Genomic DNA, 13,954 nt, shown 5'->3' on the forward strand with positions numbered 1-13,954 from the left:
GCTTCGGTCCATAAAAGGCAGGAGCTGCTGGAAGTGCCTAGAGTCTTCCCTCCCACGGGCTGCTGGATGGAGGAAGGGGCGAGGGCCTGAGAGGAATGAAGCCACTACCTTTATTGCATAGACCTTTTCAATTGCTTTGAAGATTGGGGCTGGGGGACGCACAGAAGACAGAGGAAACGAACTTCCCCGCCCCCACCCACGGGGGGGAGGGACATTAGTGCAAATCGGAGCGCCGCCCGGGGAACTTGCCCCTCCTGGGCTGATTGGCCAGCTTGGTGGAGGCACCGGAGTAGACGGGGCCGGTTATCTAAGGCCTCCCCAGCCCGTACATTCCAGGTCACGTCACTGGACTACGCGTTAAGACAGGCTCCGCCCTCAGCCGACCTGGCTTTCTACGAGCCGTTCTCGAGGGTCTGGAGTGAACCCACCCTCGTTGATCAGGCACTACCCTTGGGGCGAGCCCACTTCTCCGTGACCGTCAGGACCCCAACCCCCGGAATTCGGGACATCCTCCAGCATCACCTCTGGTCCCCTAGGCTAGGGCGCAATCCTGAGACCAGGCAGGACCACTGTAGCCTCCGCCCTGACTCTAGCAGCCACACCACGCCCCCTAGCTCAGGCTCCGCCCCCTCAGGAATGTAAGCCCCGCTCCGGGAGAGCTCCAAGCTTGGTTGGAGTTAAGGCTCCCGCCCAGGGCAGCCTGAAGGACCCGTGAGCAGAGTACCGAGGCCGGGATGCACCTGCGCCTGCAATGGCCCATACTCCACCTGCTCCCCGTCCACCGTGAGCACGCCGCGGGGCGTGAGCGGCTCAAGGCGGAAGGCACGAGCCGCAGCGTAGCCCAGCTGCGGACAGCCCAGGCTGAAGTGGCTACCGCGCTCCATGGCCAGAAACAGGCGCAGGAGCGCCGCCCGTGAGATGCCACCGCGCACCCAGCACAGGTGCACCAGGCCGTCGTCAAAGCGCGCGTGGGGCGCTGCCACTAGGTCAGCCCCCAGGTGACTGGGTGAGATGGCCAAAATAAGCACAAAGTCCCCCTCCATTGTCACCCAGCCTGGGGGTAGTGGAGTGCCTAGAGGAGGGAGCAGGTGGTCAGGTGGGCCCCCAGCAGAGATGGCTACCCGGGCATCAGGCGTGGGAGGTGGGAGCCCAGAGGATACTGGTATTTCTGAGGCCCCCTCGGTGATGGGTGAGAGTTGAGCTGCCTTGGGGGAGCCAGGGGGCGAGGGCAGCAGTGGGTCTGGGGACAGTGGAGCATCCCCAGCCCCACCCCAGTCCCCGGCCAGCTCTGGACCCCCACCGTTGAGGGACAGGATGGGCAGGGGTTCAGGTGAGCCAGGGGAGGTCAGGGCAGGCTGAGGCAGGGGCAGGGGCAGGTCAGACACTGAGCGGTGCAGGGGTGAGTGGGCCACGGGTGGGGCTGGGCCGGGGGCTAGGGTCAGCTCTGACTTGGCACGTGGCAGGCCATGGGCAGAGGCGGGTGAGGCGGGCTCCACCGTGGCAGGGAGGTAGGAGAGGCGGCCGCGGTAGGTGTGCAGTGTGGCGAGGCCCAGGACCGTGCCCAGCGTGAAGCGAGCACTGCCCAGGGCCCTGAAGCGCTCGCTCTGGATGTCCACATCTGACACAAAGCCCCAGGCCACAGACAGGAAGGAGAAACAGCGGGAGCCGGAGGCCAGAGTGACGGAGAGCAGGTCCAGTGGGTGGCTGCCACCCCGGCAGAGCAGCAAGGAGCAGTTGAGCAGCAGGTCAATGCCCAGGGCCGGCTCAAACCTTCACAGTCAGACATGGACGGATACGGTAGGAAAGAGCAAACAGGCCAGGTGAGATACACAGTGCCAGGTGGGGAGGAGAAACACACAGATGGGTGGGGCAGCAGACAATGGGGAGAGGAGGCCGGGCACGTCCCGGGGCCTGCCCGCAGCCATTTGGCCACCTCCAGACAGACTCTTCTTACTGAGCCAGGTTCCCTGTCAGTTCTTTCATTCCATAAGCATTCACTGAGTGCCTCCTGTGTGCCAGGCACAGTTCTAGGCACTAGGGAGACAGCTAGGAACAAGACAGGCAAAAATGTCTGGGGGCTGTGGGGAGCATCCCTCAGCCAGACTGATCTGGCTGAGGGGAAGATGTGGCACAGATGTGCCAGGTCCCTGTCATCCCAGGAGGGCTCCTCCCACCTACCCCCCGTGCTGGTTCACGGCTCCTGCCAGCGCGTTGCCTGAGCCACAGGGGAGGATGCCCACGGGGGTCTTCACGGCCTCTTCCCAGTCGGGGCGTTCTAGGAGTCCATTCAGGACCTGGAGGGTGGGCGACCAGACACCTGCGTGTTGGCCCTGGCCTCCGCAGTCCTCCAGGGCTCAGGCTTGGGGCAGGGTGGTCCTACCCTACCTCATACAGCAGCCCATCTCCAGAGACGGTGACGATGCCATCCCACTCGCTCAGGCTCAAGCCCTGGATCAGCTCCCGGGCGTGGTTATGTCGTTCTAAGGTGGAGAACCAGGAAGTGAGGCAGGCTGTTCCACCCCTGACCCACCACCACTTCCCAGGACTCAGGAGTCCTAGCCCCCAGCTCCCGCCTCCATCATGACACTGCCCTTACCTGTCTGGATGAGGTTGAAGGACAGCCCCGCTTCAGAGATCATGGGCAGCACATGGTTCTTACACCACTGCCAGGCCAGGCCCCGCCCCCCAAAGGGATTGACCAATAGGAGCAATCGGGGAGGCCTCGGCAGAAGGTCGGGGGTGATTTCTGCAGAGAGAGGAGAAGGAGTCTACAGAGGTCAGGGCACCAAGCCCCTCACCTCAGAAACAGTAACTGCAAATAGCCTCCAGTGGAGGTGGTGGAGGGCTGGCATCAAAACCTGCTGGGAGTTGAAAGTTTTTTCTCCCTGGCCTCACCAGCTCAGGCCCAGGTGTACAGCCCGCCCCTCTCCCAGGTGCTGAGACAAAGGCAGGGATCCGGTGTCTAATCCCAGTGCCCTTTGGACTCACGGGTGGGAGGAGAGCTGTGGTTTCCACCTTCCACACCCCCAAACACCTGGAACCCAGGGACAGTTTACTCCACTGTGCGGGCCTCACCCCCAGCCAGCCAGGACCAAGGAAGGCCCACCAGCTGGGGACCCTGGAACCTTTACCTTCCTGTGCCAACTGAGTACCCTAGGTGGGGGCCTCTGCCTGAAAGCCTCCTCTGAATCCCCACAGCTGGATTAGATGCCATCTCTGGGCTCCTGAGACGCCCCAGGGGACCTCTGCGAGTGCCTGTCATCCAGGGTGGTGACTGAGCATGTCTCACTCGGCTGCTCTCACCAGCCCGGGAGCCTCTGACTCATCTGTGGTCAGGACCCATGGAAGGGGGGAGGGGAAAGAGACAGAAATCTCGTGAGAGCAGCAGACACAAATCCTTCTCTGCCTGGGATTTTGCCTTCTGTGCCCATCCCTGTCTGTGCATCACTCTTTCAGTATGAACCCAGAGAGACACATCACACAGACAGACACACAGAAAAGTAGAGACAGAGATGCCCACAGAGGGAGATCTGCGGAGACACCAAGGTGGCCTTAGGACAGAGAGGCCTCCCAGTGCCTCACCCCCATCCCCAGGTAGTGGCAGTCCGCGGAGCAGAAACGTGAGGGCAGTGGCCCAGCGCTGGGCCTCAGCACGGTTCTCCTCGTAGGTGGCCGCCCCGTCGGCCCGGAAGGTGCGTGCAGCTCTGCGCCGGCCCCCACGCCGGCCCCTCGGGTAGGTGTAGATGCAGAAGTAGGCTGCTGAGTCCGAGGGGCTTCGGCTCCGCAGGGTGCAGCAGCCTGAGACCTCAGCCAGCAGGACCAGGCCACCCCGGGGCCGGGCTTCAGGCTTTGGCCGCAGCCGTTGTATGTGCAGGGCTTGTGGTGTGAGAGTGAGGGCGAAGCGAGAGCCTCGGGCTGGGTAGGAGCCAAACTCGCCATGCAGGAGTGGGGTGCTGGGGGTCAATGGCGGTGGCGGTGGGGGGGCCATGGCCTTGACCCTGTCCAGGGCGCTCCTAGGCCTGTGGCCCCAGCTCCAGGTCAGCTCCTGCTCTGGCCTCTGTGGGGAGGAAGGAGGGTAGGAGTCAGAGTCCAGGACCCCCATGGTGGGCAGAGGGAAGCAGGGGCAGGGCCTGTGGATAAGAGGAGACAATGAGGGGTGCTGACAGGCAAGGTGGGAGCACCAGAGACAAGCCCAGACAAAGTGAGGGAAGACTGAGGACACAGGGCAGAGGTCAGCTGGACAGGAAGGCCAGCATCCTGGAGGGTCCACACCCAGGCTTGCAAATATTCATTCCTTTATTCCCCAAATAATTATTCAGTACTATATGCCAATCATGGTGCCAGGCCCAGCAAACAGAGCAGGGAATAAAACAGACAAAAATCCCTGCCTTCGTGGAGTTTATATTCTAATCGGAAGACAGGAAAACAAGATAGACATAAAATACATATCGTGTTGGATGACGATTAAGGACTTTGGAGAAAAATAATGCAAAGGAGAGAGATCAGGATGGTGGAGACATATAAATAGACATACAAAGATAGAGAGAAACACAACACAACACACACACAGTCAACTCCAGATGGAGAAAGTAACAAGGAAGAGGCACCCAGACACAAAGAAAAAGGTCTGAGAGCCAGAGAAACACTGAGAGGAGACAAAACAGCTTCAGTGAGATGAAACCTAGTATAATGAAAGATACTTAGAGAGCAGAGTGAGAATTTAGGGGCTCCAGAGGCCCTCTGAGAGTCAGACAACAGAGTTAGGAGAGAAAGAGCAGACAGGAGAGGCAAGAGGTAGGGGATGTAGTAGCTGGAGAAACTGAGAAAGGGGTGTGACATGGAGCAACTAAGGGGTCAGAGAGGTAGAGGAGCCACATGCAGGCACCTGCAAGGGACAGGAGCCAAGAGCTGGACCTCAAGCACTGACCTGAGTGTCTGGCCGCCTGCTCTCCAGGGAGAGAGTGGGAGCTGGGCCTGAGGTCCCCTCCCCCTGCCCTCTGCCCAGTTTCTGCCTCCTCCTTCCAGCTCACCTTTGTTCCCCACTGCCCCGCCCACCCAGTCACCTATCAGTCCTGCCCCTCACCTTCCCCAGGCGCAGAACTGCCCCAGACACACCCCCATCTGTGGACTCACTCTCAGGAGCCACCTCTGCCCCCTACCCCGGGCAGCTCTTCAAGCCCCACCCCTAAACTTGCATTGACTCCCCCACACACACACTTAGAGCCCTAGATCTCCCCCAGTCCTGGGGCCTGCGTCTCGGTCCCTAGGTCCCCAGGTCTCTGGCCTGGTCTCCATTCTCTCCACCCTCTATGTACCCCAGACCAGGGCCTGGGTCTCCATCCATAGGTCCCCCCAATCCATAAGCCTGAGTCTCTGTCTCCGGTTCCCCGGGTCCCGGCCCTCCATCCCCACCCCATTTCCAGAACCCAGTTCCAGACCTGGGTTTTCATTCCTGGATCCCTCAGTCCTGGTTCTGGTTCTCCATCTCCATCCCACACCCCTAGTACCCAAGTCCCGGGCCTGCGTATCTGTTCCTCTTGCTCCCTCAGTCGTCCTGACTCGGGTCCCTGTCCCGACACCCCAGACCCTCCTCACACGCCGGATCCTCGTCCAGGCGGCCACTCAAGTCAGCACCAACTGCCCCCATCAGACCCAGGGGTGGGGGGAGGGTGTGCATCGGCTCAGCCAATGGCCGCGCGGCCGGCCTAAGTTGCACCAATAAGAGCGTGCGGGGGCGGGGCCAGCAGACTAGCGAGCTTGGCGCAGGGGCCTGCCGCGGGAGAGTGGGAGAACTGGGCGGGGTATCGCGCTTCGCGAGATCAGCCGCCATTGTAGGTGAGGGCACACACGCAGCAGAGGCGGCTTCAAGGAGACACGGCCAGAGCCCCTGTCGCCATCTTTATTGAGGGCAAGTGGGCCTCTCCCATCCTTTGACTTTATAAAGAGAAGGGGCAAGGGGGAGAAGGTCTTTAACTGCAGATAGAGAATGACCCTAACACAGATAACAAAGACCCAGAGATATGCAAAAACAGTAAAAGGAAACAATGAACCAGAGGCAATAAGAGACCTGAAGACAGAGTGTTGTCTCTTTTTCAGACAGTTACAGAGAGTCAGAGAGACAGACATAAAGAAAAGCAGAGATACAAACAAAGAGACAAAGACAATGGAATTAAGAAGGTGCAAGGTGGGCTTTCCTGGTGGCGCAGTGGTTAAGAATCCGCCTGCCAATGCAGGGCACATGCGTTCGAGCCCCGGTCTGGGAAGATTCCACATGCCTCGCGGCAACTAGAGAAACCCACGCAACGAAGACCCAACGCAGCCAAAAATAATAAATAAATAAAATAAATAATAGATTTTTAAAAATGTGCAAGGTAAGGACATAAGAAAACCCAGAAAATGATGGACACAGCGAGACATGGGGACAGACACTTTCAGAACGAAAACCAGGGAGGAGAGGCTCATTAATTCACAAACTATTTACCTTGGGCAAAAGCTAGCGTGGGGGCAGCATGACATAAATATCTGCCCAGTGAATGACCCAGTTACATGGTAAGACAGAGACTCAGGAGAGAGACTGGGAGTATCTGAGAGAGACCTCTAGGTCAGGGGTGAGGGACAGAGAGAAAGTTAGAGGCTGAGAGGAACTGAAGCCAAGAGACAGAAAGCAAATATGTTGACAAAGATACAGAGAGGCAAAGACACGATTAAACTGAAAGAAATCAAGGCAAGAATAATATCAGGTGACCTAGAAACAGAACTGTAGAGACAAAGACACATGCTGAAGGAGATAGGGACTAAGCTCGCTAGAAAAAGATAAATGGAGGATGAAGTTCATTTATTGCCAATCAATGTACCTAGTGTTCAACTGAGAACAGCAACAGCACCAGATAACATGTACCAAAAAATAACCCAGAGAAAGAGAGGGACAGAAACCCAGAAAGATGGAGAGACAGGGAAACACAGTGCGTGTGCTTAGGGCTCCAGGGGAAAGAAAGACAGACACAGTAATCAAAGAGGCTGGGACTCAAAGACCAAGGAACAGGGACAAGGAGGAGAGAAGGAAACTGTGTTCCATCGTATGGTGATCTGGACTTTCATATGGACCCTTACCTGGTCCTGCTGCTCCTCTGCATCAAGGTGTCCATTCATCTGCAGGCCCTCTGCTGTGTTATCACATCAGTAAGACCCTGGCCCTGGGTCGGAGGCCATGGGAAGGTGGTATGGACAAGGAGTCAGGCCTCATGGTGCAGGCCTGGCCTGTAGGAGCATGAAGGGCAGAGGAAAGGAGGCCAAGCTAGCAGTGCTGCAGGGCTTCCACGAAAACAAGTGGACAAGTCAGCTTCATCACTGCCCCAACCAGTCCATCTGGTCCCATCCAGTAAAGGCTAATAACAGCAATAGACGCCCCTTTTTGCAGATAAGGAAAGTAAGGCACAGAGAAGTTACACGACTTGCCCCAAATCACAGAGAGGTTGCCCAAGGTCACACCATTAGTAAGTAGCAAAGCCAAGAAATGAATTCGGTTACAGATGGTATCACCATCTTTCTGTCTCTTCTCCTCCTTGGATCTCCACGTTCCCTCTCTTTCTAGGTCTTCTAACTCCCCGGGTCACCATTTCGCCACCCTTGGTCTCTCTCCACTCCCCTTCTGGGTCTCCATTCCTCCTCCTCTTTGAATCTCTGTCTCCCTCTCTCTGAGTCTCTCCTCCCCTCTCTTTCAGGAGTTTTTTACTCATCCCTCTCTCCACGCCATCCCCCAAGCCCCGGGGGCCTCAGCCTGCCTTCTCTGTGCTCCAGTACCTTGCACGTCCCTCAAACCGAACCCGCTGGGCCACTCGAATCTCTCGGCTGGGAAAAGCAGCCTCCAGGTGGCAGGGGCTGAGTAGGGTTCAGGGAAGGGCCATCTGGGGGCAGAGGGAGAAGCTGAACCTAAAAGGTGGAAATACAGAATGCCATAGACTGGGCTGCAGCAAGAAGATCTCGGGTTAGACCTCAAGTAAGACTTCCCGAGCTGCGGCCGCACCTGAGAAGCGCAGCACGAGATAAGGCAGATGTGAGCCTGACAAGGAAACGCCCAAAGCCTGAGGTCAGAGGTTTCCCGAGGTCCCGACTAGCCCCGCCAGCCCCGCCAGCCCCGCCAGCCCCGCCTCCTCACCTCCAATACTCGGCCCTCTAGGTCCTCCGGGAGCCACAGAGAGGCCTTCGGCGTCGGGCCAGAGCGTCACCGCACGACGCGTCTTCCTAGCTCCGCGCGACATCTCTCTGGCTCCGAGAGCCTCTTCTGCCGGAAGACTATCAAGAACAGGGACTGGATAGGGCCAGAGAGGCCTCCGACGTGCTGGCCCTTCCCTCCTTGGCGTAGCGATTGTTCCCCTTTAGATGTTCCTCCACCCAATTCCGGAATCGCCCATCTAGCTGGTCATCCGACTCACCATAGAGAGACACGAGTCAAGGTAGAGCGCCGCGTCGCGCCCGTGTGACGTCACGTAGGCGGCACTCGCTGAAGGCTTTCCCCGCCCATCCTGGTTCTGTTCTCTCTTTCCGGACCTGGCTAAGGAGGAGGCGCCATCATGGTGAGCGCGTTTTGCGGCGTTCGGGGCTTGATCATCCGCTGCCATCCGCCGCGGTCTCGCGCTGGGGACGTTCCAGAGTGAGGCAGGGGTTCCGGGGTGTTCGAAGGAGGCGACTCCCGCTGTGGGGAGCTATTTTGGGAGCCCGAAGACCAGGGATGGGCGTTCTCAACCTCCCGCCCCTCCCATAATCCTGTATTATAGGTCCCATCGAATAGATGACCAAATTGAGGGGCAAGGAGGTTAAGTAATATGACCGGGGTCACAGTGCCAGTAAGTGGCGGAGCCAGGATTCGGACACAGGCTTTGGTCCCACAGCCACTCTTGCCTGTGCTGTCCCTGGATCCGTCACTCCCCAGCCTGAAAAGCTGGGTTCTGGGGCAGGGTGGGGGGGTGTCAAGCGTCCGGTACCCGGGTTTGGGGGCCAGGCAGGCTTCCGTTCGAGTCTCAATTCCCTACCCACCGTATCATCATTCCTGTGCCCAGAAAGCATCTGTTCATTGGAGACCCAGTAATTATGCCTCAGAGATGTGAGTTCGCGAATAAGTCAGAGGAAGTGCTCACCACGGGTCCCTGCATACATTAAGTGCTGGATAAATGAGAACTATTAATAATTAGTAGTTCTTTATAACTCATGACACAGCCTGAAAAACTTGGAGGAAAGCAGGCAGGGGGTGTAGTGGAATTCGTGGGCTCCCTTCAGTTTTAGCACTACTGTGGGAAACTATACTTCATAAGGAGGTCGTTCTAGGGTTGGTCAGTGCAGAGTAAGTTCTAGAAAAAAGGGTCCTTTATAAGAACTTGAAGTATGCCCTTGGTTTAAATGTTTTTGATAACGCTCCACGCATGGGAGCAAGGTTTGGGAGCTTCAATAATACTTACATTGTTGAAAAATATAGCTTCTAAAGAAGTAAAAACTTGCGTTAACGCGGCTGCTGTGTTAAGGTCTTTCACGGTGCTGTGTGCCATGTGTTGAAGGCTTTTTGTGTAGAATTAGGCTTCCCCCTCCTTTTTTTTTTTTTTTAAACAAAGTCACTTGAGGCCCAGGGAGTTTTAAGTATTTTCCCAGAGGGCTCCCAGTGGTGGTCTGGGATTTGTTGTCTCCGGAGACTGGGGCTTTAGCTGTTTCTTAGAGGTGAGGAATCTGCCAGATCAGAGTTGGGTTCATGGTCTTCCCTTCACCCCTGCAGGGAGTTGACATCCGCCACAACAAGGACCGAAAGGTTCGACGCAAGGAGCCCAAGAGCCAGGACATCTACTTAAGGCTGTTGGTCAAGGTGAGGTTGGGGCCTAAGACTCCTAGGCAAGGCCACCCTGGAAATATCAGTACAAGTTCTAGAGCCTCCATGCTGGTATTGGTCCCGGGCTCCGTGCTGGGGCCTTCAGGGCAGGCTTGAATCTCTGCTGCTTTCCCTTAGCTTCTTGAGATTCCAGTGTTTTCAGCCTCTGGGCTGGTTTAGCGCTGGGGAGTGGGGAGGGGGATTTTCTGGGTCCCTGGCCAGGAGGGACCTAGGCCAGCTCTCTCCCGTGGGCTTAACGGGATGGGGCAAAGCCCTAAGTCACTTCTTTGCCCCTTCGTTAGAAAGCTGGGAGGGAGGGAGGGTGGGGGGCAGGTGGGCTGCCCCGGGTTTCATTTTCGTTTTCCTTCCCCTCCAGCTGTACAGGTTTCTGGCCAGGCGAACCAACTCCACCTTCAATCAAGTTGTGCTGAAGAGGTTGTTCATGAGTCGCAGCAACCGGCCACCTCTGTCCCTTTCCCGGATGGTGAGGGGCTGAGGCGGAGGGCATAGCCAGCCTGGGGAGCGACTGGATCGTGTCCGGAGCTGGACTTCGGGTGGAAGGGCGGGCTTGGAACTCTCTGGTAGCAGCCTGGCTATCAGCTGGCCTAACCTCATCCAGTGGTGGGTGCAGAGCTCTGACCCTCTGATTGTAGCTGAATAGTGGGGGCATTGGACTGGCTTGGACTCTTGGTCTCATTTTCCTTGTCATTGTGTGTGTCTGGGGGCGGGTTACAGCGGCTTTATGAGATCTTCCTGAGGTTTCAAGTTATAGAGCGTCTTCTGTGTCAGAAGCTTTCTGTAGGAGAGAACCATGGAAGAATCTGTTTGTATTTTCTTTGGAGATTTTCCCAGACTGGACCTGAGATTAGGCTTGAGCTAGCTTGAGAGGCGTGGCATGGGTAGGTTTAGCCCAAACGGGACACAACGCTTGGTCCTCGGGATGCCTGAATGGGTGGGATTGGATTTAACCACCAGAAGGGACTTGTTTAATGTGCATTTCATTCCCACCCCCACCCCCACCCCCAGATTCGGAAGATGAAGCTTCCTGGCCGGGAAGGCAAAACGGCTGTGGTGGTGGGGACTATAACGGATGACGTGCGTATCCAGGAGGTGCCCAAACTGAAGGTGAGTGGGGAGGGGGCTCTGGAGCGTGTTGGGTGGGTCAAGGTGAGGTCCTGCGGACCTGGCTCAATTTTTCGTGGTGCCGGCTGGCTCATCTCACCTCTGGGTGAGGCAGGCATTGTGCCTGGGTTGAAGCGGGGGTGGGGGTGTCCCTCACATTGTTGATGGCGGGTATCCCTGGACAAGCCCCTCCTGGGGCCCGGCTGATGGTGCTCGCTCTGGATCCAGGCAGCCAGAGTTAAGACCTGGATTTCTCTGCCACTTTGTTATCTCTGGACAAGGTCTTGGATTTCTTTGTGCCTCAGTTTCCTTACACGTAGTAGCTTCAGGTTGCGGTGTTAAAGGGGTTTCTAGAAGTAAAGTGGTAATAATGGCTGTCGTGAACTCAGGAAGCTGCCTCCAGTAGTCGGTGGTGTTGGTGATCAGGCCGAGGAAGCAGCTGGGACTCCTCTGCTGGGCCTGGGCAGTGGACAGGAAGCCCCAGCAGCCCCTGGGTCGCCATCCAGGGGGCTCTGACCGCACCTGTCCTCTGTGTCCCCCAGGTGTGTGCTCTTCGAGTGAGCAGCCGCGCCCGGAGCCGCATCCTCAAGGCCGGGGGCAAGATCCTCACCTTCGACCAGTTGGCCCTGGACTCCCCCAAGGGCTGTGGCACTGTCCTCCTGTCTGGTGAGTGGTGCTTAGTGGCTTGAGGTGGGTAGGGGTGTGTGAGGGGTCTGTCATGAGCTGTGGGACTGCTAGCAGCCTTTACCTTCCCAGGCCTGGGAGGTCAGTGACACTCCCACCCCACCCCAGATCAGCCTGAGCCACTGCTTCCTTCCCTTCCCCAGGTCCTCGCAAGGGCCGAGAGGTGTACAGGCATTTCGGCAAGGCCCCAGGAACCCCTCATAGCCACACCAAGTGAGTATACCTAGCCCTGGACCCCAGCCTGCAGGTCTAGGCCTTGCCACGCTTTCAGATGCTTCTGTTTCTCCCACTAGTCCAGCCTCAGGTCTCTCTAGAATTCCCCCACCCTCTTACCGCTTTTCCTTCAAGACTGCCTAAAGTTCTGTTCCTCCGGGTGTTGAGCTCCCTGCACAGCCAGCATCACAGATGCAGGCTTCCCAGGGCCTGTCCCCGTCTCTCTGGTGGGGCCTGCATTCTGTCCAGCGCTGGGGCGCCCAGGTGGATGGCCCCAGGGCCTAGTGCAGGCGCTTCAGCAGCCACTCCTGCCAGTTTTGCTTCCTGCGCTGCCAGGCTTTTCCAGTAGCGGACTTGGTGTCACCACTGATGCTGCTTGGGTTGAGTGAGGCCCCCTTCTGGGGTCCCTGTGCTTCTCTGTTAGAGCAAGCAGCTCTCCTCTGAGCTCCCAGCTAGCAAGCCGGCCCTGACAGCCGGTGGCGGTGGCGTCCTCCCTCACTTGTCTGTAACGTGTGCCTCTTCTCACCCTCCCTTCTCTCCCTGCAGACCCTACGTACGCTCCAAGGGCCGGAAGTTCGAGCGCGCCAGAGGCCGAAGGGCCAGCCGTGGCTACAAGAACTAACCCCAGATCCTACCTTGTTATTAAAAAGATTTTGGATGCTAATGGCCTTTTGTGTATTATTGGGGAACGGGGTGGGGGGAGGGAGAGGGTCGAGGGAGAGGGTCGGAACCGGCGGTGAGAACGCCTTTGTTTTGGGGAATGTTTGCCACGCCCCTTTCTGGGGAGACCAGCCTTTGGGATGAGCCCCTTCCGCTGTGCTGGGGGACGGAGCCTACCGTCCCAGATGTGCGTGGTGACTGCTCTAAGCCTGTTGGCGCCCTTGGACCTCGCTGCACCTTTGGGACCCCGCGGCCTTCTAAGGCCAAAGCCCCACCTCTCCCAGGTGTGTGGTGTTGACGCGCCTGCTCTTAAAGGAACCGCGATCCCCTCCCGGATCTCTGTGCTCGGGATGGCAGGCGGGGCTTGGACCGGGAAGTATAAATGGGGCGGGCCGCCGTGGGGGAGGGGGTGCGTGGGAATAGGTGATGGCGCTCCCCCTCCCCCGAAACCTGAGTCAGGCGGGCCGCCAGTCCCTGGGCGAAGCCCGTTGAGTGTGTTCCTGGAGCTGGGACCTTACTGTCTGCCTCTAGGGGCCTGTGTCAGCCCTACCCCTGTGTTTGCACAAGGGGCTGGGTTCCCCGGATCCCAGGAAGAAACCCGGCGGATAAGGCGAGGTGGCCGAAAGAGCCGCAGAAATAAAAGGAGGTCTCCAGGCCCTTGGTCCGACTGTTCTCTGAAAAGGCAAGAGAAGGAGGGTTAGGGGTTGGAGACCTGGACGCAATGGGGGGTTCTGGGGAGGGCAGGAGGGAGAGGGAGTGGCCTGGCTTTATTCCCCTTCCTTCTCTTTGCAGGGTTGGTCGCTGCGGACTGGAGGAAGGGAGCAGACTGGGTGCTGGGATTGGAAGGAGGGCTGCTTGTTGCAGGGATCAGGGGTCCACTCACCAGAGGCAGGGTCAGGATCCTCAAAGGGGCAGCTTGGGAGGGAGAGACGCAGGGTGTTCCTTGTCCAGGAATAAGTGGATGGTCCGACAGCAGGAGATAGTGGGATTAAGGCAGAAATCCAGGCTGGAGTCAGCATTGATTAGAGGACAGCCAGAAACAACCCGGTGGCCCAGGAGACAGGCAGGGGCAGCAGTCTGAGGAACTGTGGCTAGTGAGTCGGCCCCTCAATCTAGATGGGCTGGTTCCACGATAATCAAACCCCCTGTAGAGGGCATCCACCACTGCAGCAGCCTGAGTGGGTGTGAATGCTCAGGGGGCAGAGTCCTCAACCGGCAGAGGGGACAGACCTAGTTCCCCAGCTGGGGAAGGTGATGCCGAGGTTTAGGGCTGGAGTGCATTCTTCCAAGGCTGAGAGGGGAGATTCAAAGAGAAGGCTTCCGGGATGGTCAGCCAGTGAGAGCTGGTGAGCCAGCCAGCTGGTTGTCGGGAGAAACCGGTTCTAACGGAGCCAGCCGGGTGCCCCACTGGGCGGTCAGATACTG

At 57.9% G+C, this 13,954-nt stretch overlaps 2 protein-coding genes across 10 annotated transcripts; one reads left to right on the forward strand and one right to left on the reverse strand.

Moving 5' to 3' along the window:
* Positions 1-93: 93 nt before the first annotated feature.
* On the reverse strand, positions 94-8,426 carry SPHK2 (sphingosine kinase 2). Of its 9 annotated transcripts, XM_060085381.1 has the most exons (8): positions 8,024-8,113; positions 7,801-7,929; positions 7,111-7,257; positions 3,583-4,057; positions 2,597-2,746; positions 2,386-2,480; positions 2,179-2,294; positions 94-1,770 (listed from the first exon to the last, which is right to left on the reverse strand). In XM_060085381.1, the coding sequence occupies exons 3-8, from the start codon at positions 7,147-7,149 to the stop codon at positions 678-680; spliced, it is 1,968 nt and encodes a 655-aa protein (XP_059941364.1). In that variant the 5' UTR covers positions 7,150-7,257; positions 7,801-7,929; positions 8,024-8,113; the 3' UTR covers positions 94-677. The 9 variants fall into 9 exon arrangements, with proteins under 9 accessions (XP_059941364.1, XP_059941365.1, XP_059941371.1 ...); XM_060085382.1 differs by lacking the exons at positions 7,801-7,929; positions 8,024-8,113 and adding an exon at positions 8,156-8,242; XM_060085388.1 differs by lacking the exon at positions 3,583-4,057 and having other exon boundaries at positions 2,597-2,768.
* A 43-nt stretch (positions 8,427-8,469) lies between these two features.
* On the forward strand, positions 8,470-12,533 carry RPL18 (ribosomal protein L18). Its single transcript, XM_060085397.1, has 7 exons — positions 8,470-8,573; positions 9,761-9,847; positions 10,227-10,334; positions 10,877-10,975; positions 11,515-11,638; positions 11,800-11,869; positions 12,416-12,533. Exons 1-7 carry the CDS (start codon positions 8,571-8,573, stop codon positions 12,489-12,491), a joined length of 567 nt encoding a protein of 188 aa, XP_059941380.1. The 5' UTR covers positions 8,470-8,570; the 3' UTR covers positions 12,492-12,533.
* The last annotated feature ends 1,421 nt before the right edge of the window (positions 12,534-13,954 follow it).

The sequence above is a fragment of the Mesoplodon densirostris genome, chromosome 19 (genome assembly GCF_025265405.1).
Source record: "Mesoplodon densirostris isolate mMesDen1 chromosome 19, mMesDen1 primary haplotype, whole genome shotgun sequence".
NCBI lineage: Eukaryota > Metazoa > Chordata > Mammalia > Artiodactyla > Ziphiidae > Mesoplodon > Mesoplodon densirostris.